At 41.0% G+C, this 10,129-nt stretch overlaps 1 protein-coding gene across 1 annotated transcript; it reads left to right on the forward strand.

Annotated features, from left to right (window-relative positions):
* Window positions 1-4,035: 4,035 nt before the first annotated feature.
* Window positions 4,036-9,391, forward strand: LOC125309836 (serpin B6-like). Its single transcript, XM_048266960.1, has 5 exons — window positions 4,036-4,082; window positions 6,178-6,317; window positions 6,538-6,656; window positions 6,955-7,122; window positions 8,619-9,391. The coding sequence occupies exons 1-5, from the start codon at window positions 4,036-4,038 to the stop codon at window positions 9,024-9,026; spliced, it is 882 nt and encodes a 293-aa protein (XP_048122917.1). The 3' UTR covers window positions 9,027-9,391.
* Window positions 9,392-10,129: the final 738 nt, after the last annotated feature.

A 10,129-nucleotide genomic window follows, 5' to 3' on the forward strand; every position in this document is an offset into this window, starting at 1 on the left:
GCGCATTGCTCAACATTTGCGCGCCTTCCCCTGTGGATCTACGATACACGTAGCCTACCTGGTTTGGTAGCAGGAAGGTAAATAAAAAACCAAACCACATGGAAATAATATGTAGTTTTCTTATGTGTAAACCTCTCAGTTAATCAGACAACAACTGCAGTGCGTTGGGAGAGAGAAAGGAGGCTATGGCCAATCCTCTGCAATTCATTAGAACTGGACTCTGGGCGTTTGGGAACAGCTGAGGGAGGAGGCTACTTGAAACTCAAATGAAAGTCGGCTCGCTCACACCGACCGAAACTCGAAACTGTGCTAACGTCAGAGGGCGGTCTACGCTGATTCATCCGTATATACTCTTTTAATCCCGTGGGGGGAATTTAGTTTTAATTAAATTAGTGAGACGCGAGGACAGCTGCATGCAATTCCGCATAAAAATAGAGGCTGTTGCTGAAGCGTCAGCATAAGCGTCAGACCTCGTTTCAGCCTTCCTCGTTTACCAGAGTACACTGCCACCCCGGCTGCACTCTCCACTAACTTTTCCCTCTCCCACACCTCTCGTCCATGGTTCGAATTACGGGGGGGGGGGGGGGGGGGGGGGGTCCGACCCCCCTAGATGAGACTTCGACCCTCCCAAAAGGGATGAAAATAATAGTTTGGGGGGTAGGCTACTGAAAAAATGTAATAAAATGTAATGTTATCCAATATTGCATGTAATTCAATGCAGAATTACCATCACATACTGATAATTCAGGATATAATCTAATGAAATATGATTTTCAAACCCTCACTGGGCTGTACCATTTCTCTGGTACGTTTAGACTGTGTCCTTTGCTATTATATAATACTGACGAATTAAAACAAATGCACAGTGTAGGTTGCAAAAGCCTGATAGACGAATGGGTTAACAAGCGGTGGCTAACTGGCCATACCTTTGTCTAATATTTCACTGCCTTATAACATAGTGATAGCCAACCTTAGGAAAACATTGAGTAGCAAGATCATGTTAGCGTTTCTCAAACTGTGGGTCGCGGAGACATGCCAGGTGGGGCGCAAACTGACGTGAAAAACAGGAGTTTTATTTATTTATTTTTTTATCTGTAGCCTAGGCCCAGGTAGCACCCGATGCGCAATGGACGCACTGTGTTATTCATAGGGAAGCGCTCGTGTCAAGGCAGCTTAGTTAGTCCCGACCTGAATGAGATTTTGAACGAGGTTGTGAGAGTGGTGAATTTCATCAAGACCCGGCCCTTAAAAGCGCGTCTATTCTCCGCACTTTGTTTCACAGCGAGGCAAGGTGGCTTTCCCGAGGTAAAGTGCTGTCGCGCGTGTTTGAGCTCCGAGTCGCCTCTTCTTGGAGGAAGAGCGCATGTTTGAATCTGAAAGCACGTTCATGAACATTTCTTGACGAAGCTGGCCTATCTTAGCGATATATTTGGAAAGTTCAATGAGTTAAATCTCCAGTTACAAGGCAAAGACAAGCACCTACCTCACCTAGTAGATAAGATTACTGCATTGACCAAAAAACTTGAGATATGGGACAGGCGCCTCGAGGCCTCGATCGCGACAGTATTATGCCTTTGAGAATCTGAGTGAAATCGCTGAAACGTCTGATTCGGGAGCCACTCTTGTGATCCCATGTATTAAACAGTAGGCCTACATCACATCCCTGCAAAGTTTATTTCAAAAATATTTCCTAACCAGCAGTGCTCAGTATGACTGGATTATGGATCCATTTAATGCAGCATGGTATTTCATTGAATATATTGTACAATGCTGTAAAATATTGGCCTATGCTTCCCAATAGGCCTATGTTGCTGGAAAACAGAAATATGTGTGTTTAATTTACAATGGCACATTATGTATTTATTTATTATTATATCTGCAGCACCAGCTGATTTTAACTCTGAAGAGAATATATTTAGAACTTGCCATTATTTCAATAAATTTGACAATTTTAAGCTTGACCTATCACTTTCTTAGAGCGATGAGGGACAGGTGGGGCTCGAAAATGCCCCCTTGATCAAAGTGGGGAATGAAAGAAAAAGTTTGAGAACCACTCATTTAACCGGAGGTCTCCCTTCCACTCAGCGGCCACGACCATCGCTGCTGCTTAGCTTAAAAATCAGGCCTACAATCACACGCCGTAAGAGGAGTTCCATATACTGACACGGGGAGAGGTTTAATGAGGCGGTTTATCATTTTGTGCAATTTCATTCTTAATGTCTTAACAGGAATCTGCACTAATATTCATGGAATTTTGCATGTAGATTAGTGGTTCTCAACCTTTTTTAAGCAAATGCCCATACCCAGCTAACAATTTATGGTTCCCAGGGAACCTTAGTTTTTGGTTACGGGAACGTTAGTTTTTGGTTCCCAAAGTTCCCTGAATGTTAGTTTTTGCGTATAAAACGTTCCCCCAACGTTAAACCTTTAGAGAACCTTCCCCTAACGTTCCCTAACCGTTGCAACCTTTAGAGGCCTTCTCCTAACGTTCCCTAACCGTTGCAACCTTTAGGGAAAGTTCCCATTGCAACCTGTGCATACCAATTTTATTATTACTTTAAACTACTTTAAACTGCATGAGCAGGAATGCATTATTATATATTAGCAGGAATGAATGAACAGGCAAAATGTATGAGATTTATAACTTTAATATAGAACCCCAACACAGAAAAAGTTGGGACGTTGTGTAAAATGCAAATAAAAACAAAATGTCACAATAGTCTCATAAACCCATATTTAGCAGCAAAAAGGACAAAGACAACATATCAAATGTTGAAAATGAAACTTTGGACTATTTCTTGGAAAGTATATGTTAATTTTAAATGTGATGCCAGCAACATTTTTTCAAAAAAAGTTGGGACAGGAGCATGTTTAGCACTGTACTGCTTCACTTCTTCATTTAACACAATTCTGTAAATGTTTAGGAACTGAGGAGACCATTTGCTACAGTTTTGAGAATGAAATGTTGTCCCATTACTCCCCGATATAGGATTTCAGTTGCTCAACAGTTTTTCATTCAATTATGCACATAATTCGACGCCCAACTATTAATATTACGCTTTCAGTTCAACATCTTTATAGGCTACTTCATACTGTGATCTTAGTTACGCAATCTAAAGATGGTTTCATACATCTGTTATGACCAGCTACACTCTTATGCAGTTTCATTTTCAGGTGAGAGATTCATTGTCCGTCAGTGAATCAAACTGGTTTGAGTATAGGATTTGTATAGATCGGAATTCATAAGGTAAACAAACGAAACACTGTGGATACTATAAAGCTACCTGGTACGAATTACAAAAGTTATTGAATATTAGGGTGGTTACCTCTGAGCTTGGACAACGCAAGATGTTTCCGAACGTCTATATGATCATATCTCTGACTGTCGTCCATGAGTTCCATTAAGGTTCCCCACCGGATTTCTACGTCTCCGGGATAACAGAGGGTATGTCGACCCATACTAATTTGTACAACTATAAATTATATTGTCGTATCATAGCTTAACCTCAAAACTGGTATTAAAAATAAAACAAGACTCACCACAGTGTCTGTAGACAGGGAAGAAGATCAAACCTCATACCGCTATTCTGTGGGAGAGTTAAAAGACACGCGGCGCTTGCGTTACTTGTACGTGATTTGTTGTTAGAGGTCACGCTTCCTCACATGGGGCACCACCTGTAAGACGTCACTCGTCAGGACCAATGAGGGAACTGGGAGTGGTCGAAGGAAATCGTGAAGCTGTCCGCACGCTGTTGGAAATAACAATTGATTATAGAACCCCTGTTAACCTAATGATTCTGATCCCGCTAGATATGGAGAAGTTTCGGTCAAAGTTATATTACTATCCATAGTAGGCCGATGTGGGCCTACCCACAATGCTGTTACAAGAATGCCTTCTAGCTATTTAATTAGACGCATCTTCCCCAAGAATAGTGTGCAAGGCCCTCCTCGGCCGATTAATTCGGGAGGCCTTCACTTGAGTAATGATCCTAGTGTGGAAGTCGGTCAGAGGCTATAGTGCTGGCCTGGACCACTATGCTCATCTGGACAGAACACCTTACCGAAGCTACAGAGGGTTCAGGGTGTGCTAAGGTTAGCTGCCTAATTCCAGACTACTAATAAAATCAGTGACCCACCACAGTACAATACGATGGCCAGTTCTCCTGGTAGCATGCCTACACTTTCACTGATTTAGCCCCCACGGCCCTGGAGACTAATCCTAGCCGTTCCTCCTGGCCCATCTTAAACTTGAGGGATATCTAAAGAAACTCTAGAAAACTATGCGGGTCAAAGCATAACAATTTATTTGTCAGGTACAAGCTATTCATCCAATACATTATAGAAGGTACATCTAAATGAATAATGTGAAAGTTACGAAAACAGGTTAAAGGAACATTTAGGAAACCATATGAAGCAATCAGAGGATGAACATACCAGCTCAGAGGATGATGGCTACACACCAGAGTGGTGCGGGAGATTCTGACTACAGAATGGCTCCTAGAATGCTCTGTGAACCTCACTTAAATAGTTTACCTAGTTTGTGGTTGGTTACATTGAAATGGATCACATGATTGGAGGTCAGCTGATTTTGGGTCACATGAGAAGTACTTTGATGAGACTTGAGACCATTGTTGTAGTGAGAGTGCATTAATCAAGACATGACCATGTACACATTAATTACATTTCCTGCTTCCTAGTTAGTTTCTCCTGTGAAAAAGGCAAAGGTTAGAGATATAATCAAAAGTTGTTGTAGCAGCAATATGTGACAATGGGCCCACCATGAGGTCATACCATCATGTGGTAGGGTAATTAATCAACAGTTCACATGATCAGGAGTTTGATCAGTATAGAAACATTAGGACTCCTTACACAGTTTTGTTATCTTACCTCAGCCCCACCCCTTTTTACATGCAGCTGGTAGGAAGAGGAGGCTGCCAACTGATGTCTCTGATGACACTGTCTGTGTGGATATTTGTGTTGCCCTTTGTTAGCACTTTTCGATTAGCACATGCGCCAACTCCCTCTCGGATGGCCATGATTTGTCACTTTTTCCATTGGGGAGTCATTCTCTGATAAGCCCTTGGTCTTTTTCACAAAATCCAAAAGGTGGATCCAGCCTGGTAGTTGGTGGGCAGTTGCAGCTTGCAAAAGCCCTGGAACTGGGACAGTTGGTTCCAGAACCCTATTGCAAGAGCCCTGGAACTGGGACGTGGAACCAACAGAAACGTTTTCAATCGTTTTCACTGTAGTCCCTGAACCTTCACAAAGTTGAGGATGACGTCCATGTTGGCTTCAGTAAGCTCTTTGCTAAATTACAGTTTTTTTCAGTCGCTAACAAGCGTTTGTCTAACCAGTTGTCACATTTTCAAAACAATAAACACAATTAGCACAGCATCGGTCTTTTGTGGCCATACCATTCACACATTTCATGTCGTTTTCACACAATATGCAGTCAGTGAACACATTCCCACAATGCTTACATTTTCTTAACAAACAAGCTATACCTCCCAACCAAATAATGGATAATTTTTGCAGTATTTACGAATGTTAACACACAACATCCCACAATAGTAAAAACAATATTCCAAACCTTACAGTAGATACAGTAGCTGCTTTGCTTCTGCTACCAAGCGGTTTTATCCCAGGTGCATCGCCTTGGATAATATGTGATGTTGATGAAATCATGTGGCCTAACCCTGAAGATCGCAGAGATTAGATACAGTAATTTTGTGCTTTTTTTAGTCCCCCTTTTTATCTGGGCTTTTTGCTGTTGTTGTTTTTTTTGTTCAGAATGTCAGAATGCTCGTGTGTTTCATGGATATTTTGTTCACTGTAAGCAATACTGTAAAACTTTTTCTGTTCAATCATACTGTAAACCGTATTTCTACTGAACCTCCTGTAGTAAAGGAAAAAAACCGATTTGCTTTTTACGGGAATGCTTTTGAATGTGAACATTACATGTGGACATACAGTTCCCAACCAAGACATTTAGTGTAAAAACGGTGGATTGCATGTTTTGCATGCAAATACCTGTAAAACTGAAACATAAAGTCTATGCAGCTTTTGTAATGTCAACAATAGCCAGTATTTTGAAACCTGGTGTACTTCGATTGACTGCATGTACCTTGTTAAGTAAATACAAGTGCTATTCTTTGACAGAATAATTTAATTTTCGAGTTGTTTTCCCCCCACTGTTCAGAAATACCTTGCTGACACAAAGACACACTACCTTGCTGAGCTGGAGGCTGTTGACTTCCGTACAAATGCAGAGGCAGCTCGAGTGAACATCAACAAATGGGTGGAGGAAAAGACTCAGGGTAATCAGGAGTTCAGGGCAAAAACAGCAGACATGTTCAAAATATTATAAATCAGTTCAAATTATTTAGTATCTGTGTAATGATCTGTTATTCAGCCAGTTAGCATAATCTCAGTCATTTCTCATTTAATTTCTCAGTAGTGGTTCTATGCTCTGCTGAATCATTAAATCTCTTCATGTCTTTCATCAATCTCTCAACGACTGATTCCTTTTGATTGTAGACAAAATCAAGAACCACTTGGAACCAGGGATTTTGGATGTGGATACCAGACTGGTGCTAGTAAATGCAATCTACTTCAAAGGCAACTTGGACAAGCAGTTCAAAAGCTCTCTAACAGAAGTGTGTGTGTGTGTGTGTATAGATATACATTGGTTCATATTGTATCACACACACACCAAGGCCGTAGTCATGATGTCAACTATTGTTGGTTAAGTCAGTCTATTAGGGTATTCCAAACTTTTGACGGGCAAAGGCAAGACATATATATATATATATATATATATATATATATATATATAGAGAGAGAGAGAGAGAGAGAGAGAGAAAGATTGGTTCATATGTGTGTGTGTGTGTGTATCAAAATATTATTGGGGTTGACGTGTGTGTATATGTATCACATCCGTGTCTCTGTGTTCAGAATGAAAGCAAGCCTGTTAAAATGATGCATCAGAAGGCCAAGTTCCCCTTCACCTACATTCCCGACGCAGAGTGCCAGATTCTGGAGCTGCCCTACGTGGGCAAAGATCTGAGCATGCTCATTATGCTGCCTAATGAGATGGAGGACAACACCACTGGACTAGAGAAGGTAAAACGGCAAACCTGGCAGTGCAGTGCACAGACGTGTCAGAGCAAGGGCGTAGGTTTGGTCTCAGCTTTAGTGGGGACACATCCACAACTCCTGTTGTCACGATACCAACATTATTGTTTCAGTACCAATAGCAAGTGAAGAATCTCGATTTCGATACTATTGCAATTTTTTAAAATTTGATTTGGTTTGTGTGATTTGTGAGATCTTTCACATCAGTGGCAATCATAGAATTTGATTGACCCTCCACACACACACACACATAGAAAGTGATGGTTGTCATAGGTTTCTTTTTCATATTTTGGAATTCATATAAACTAAAAATTGATATTGATAATTATTTATAGTATTTTATGATCTGCATGATTACTAATAGCTAAACATATGTAGTAATTTGATTACATCATATTGATATTGAAAAATAGTTTCGCAAGTGCAAGGATATGTGGATTCAATTAATCATGTTTGCTATGTCATTAGATAAAATAAATGTTAAAAAAACTAACAAGTCAAAGTAAATCTTTCTGGGATGAGATCATAGAAGAGATAAGTGCCTCGCAATGTTCATTTCTATGAGTATGGAAATGCACCAGTTTATCTTTTATTTCTTTGCATTGTGCAGGCTACATTCACAAATACATTAGCCTACATAAACAGAATATAGGAACAGGAAAATGTCTCGGATCCATTGTTTATTGCGACTGCAAGATTGGTAGCCCAATTAACCTAACAGTCAGTGATGGTGACTTATAGCCTATGTGACTGTCTGTGCGGCACACCCTTATTCAACATGACTCCTAACTTTGGTTGAAAGATTACAGAAGCTAGGTTAGCTGTGACAATATCCTGGGTAATATCCCAACAGCTAATGCTATTTTACACAGTAAAATTCGCATTTGAAAGCCTGGTCACCAGTTGCCAGTTTGTATGGCTAATTATTTTGCCTAGACTGCAATGAAAAAGCTTTGTATTTTTGGGTGGCAAAGCTGATCTACAAACCACAAAAAGGGGCAAACATGTACATGCTGAAGGGCAAAGGGAATATCACAATGTTTTACTCTGGCCTTTTTTGGGATAGGCTATGTATTGGCAGACAGCCCTAACGTTGTCGTTGACACACCCTCTCGCTTGACTGCCGGTGCAAACAAGTACAGTAGCCTGTGCTTTGACACTCTCCGTGCGTGTAGGCCTACTGTATCGTGCATGTCAGATAACCCTTCCCCCTCCCCCTCTGTTTTTCAGCAAATCATATGACGATGTTTCTTGTACTGTTGTGCTGGCTGTCGGAATGATCAGCAGCACAAATAAGTTCGCTAAAATATTGGTGGGGACAATTTTGTCATCTTAAAATATTGATTAGGACTAGTCCTTAGCGTCCCACCCTAAATCTACGCCCATGTGTCAGAGGGAGCAGCTTATAATATCTATTTATTAGACATGCAGCGGTAGAGACCCAACCATCTCTCTCGCTCTCTCTCTCTCTCTCTCTCTCTCAGCTGGAGCAGATGCTCACATATGAGAACTTTGCGGAGTGGACCAAGCCAGACATGATGGACACTGTTGAGGTGGAGGTGGGTCTCCCCAAGTTCAAGCTGGAGGAGAAATACGACCTCAAGGAGATCCTGGTGAGTATGGGAATGACGGACGCCTTCAACAACGACAAGTGCGACTTCTCCGGCATGTCTCCCTGCGACGACCTTGTTCTGTCCAAGGTTGTGCACAAGTCCTTTGTGGAGGTGAATGAGGAGGGCACTGAGGCGGCGGCCGCCACGGCTGCCATCATGATGATGCGCTGCGCCATGCTGCCCCCCGAGAGGTTCATGGCGGATCACCCCTTCCTCTTCTTCATCCGACACAACCCCACCCAGAGCGTCCTCTTCTACGGCCGCTACAGCTCCCCTTAAGCTGAGGATGAAATGAAAGAGATGTTATATGTAGGAACATGATGTAGCTCTGACAGAATTATTGGCAACTTTGGTAAAGTTGACTAAAAACAAGTATAAAAAATAATCTTTTGGTGATTTATTGTACTTCCACAATGAAATCAATGAGGACGAATCCACCCTTGAAGCACATTTATTCTGAGAAAAAGGAAAATCTAACGAAACACGTTGCTCACAATTATTGGCACCCCTGAAAAATGTTATATACAAGAATTTCAGAAGTGGTTAATTAGTTAGTTTTCACTATGGTATGAAAATAAAGGCACACAGAGGCTACATCCTCTAGTCATTTTCCAACAACAGAAAGACAAGAGAATACACTAAATTTAAATAAAAAAAAAAAGTGTGTTGACATTTGTAAGTCAGAGAATGTCTATGGAAACTACTGTAGGTACTTTGTTGAAAATGCCTATATGTACAGTTAAAACAATGATTAAAAGATTCTAATCATCTGGAAATGTGACAAACATGCTTGGTCAAAGACCCATGATCGTCTTTTAATAATTCTACTTCTTCTGATAAGCCAAATCCTGGGCCTACACCCCCATGTATTAATTTACCTACCCCATCTGATTTCAAAGAGCGAAATGGTCTTGGCTTCCTCCACAGGAATGTTAGAAGTCTTGTGCCAAAAATTGACCTAGTCAGGGTTTAGGTGTCTATTTCAGACCCTGATGTTTTGGTTTTATCTGAGACTTGGTTGAAGAAATCTGTTTCTGATTCTTCTATCCATATTACTGGTTTTAATTTATTTCATAGTGATCGTCAAAGTAAGGGCAGTGGTGTTTGCTTTTACATTAAAAACAGGTTTAATTGCAGAGTAACTCAATCTTTCTCCCGTCCTAATATATTTGAGTTTTTGTCTATTGATATTTCTTTCTCTTCCACATCCCTCCTTACAGTCATTGCTTGCTACAAGCCTCCTTCTGCTGCTAAGGAGGCCTTAAATTCTCTGGCTGATGTATTAGTCGAATTACGGGATCGGGAACTTGTGCTCATGGAAGATCTGAACTGGGACTGGCTCTCTGCTAATTCCGACTGCCTGAAAAATATCTGTAATGAGC

This window comes from Alosa alosa, chromosome 16 (genome assembly GCF_017589495.1).
Source record: "Alosa alosa isolate M-15738 ecotype Scorff River chromosome 16, AALO_Geno_1.1, whole genome shotgun sequence".
In the NCBI taxonomy this organism is placed as follows: Eukaryota; Metazoa; Chordata; class Actinopteri; order Clupeiformes; family Clupeidae; genus Alosa; species Alosa alosa.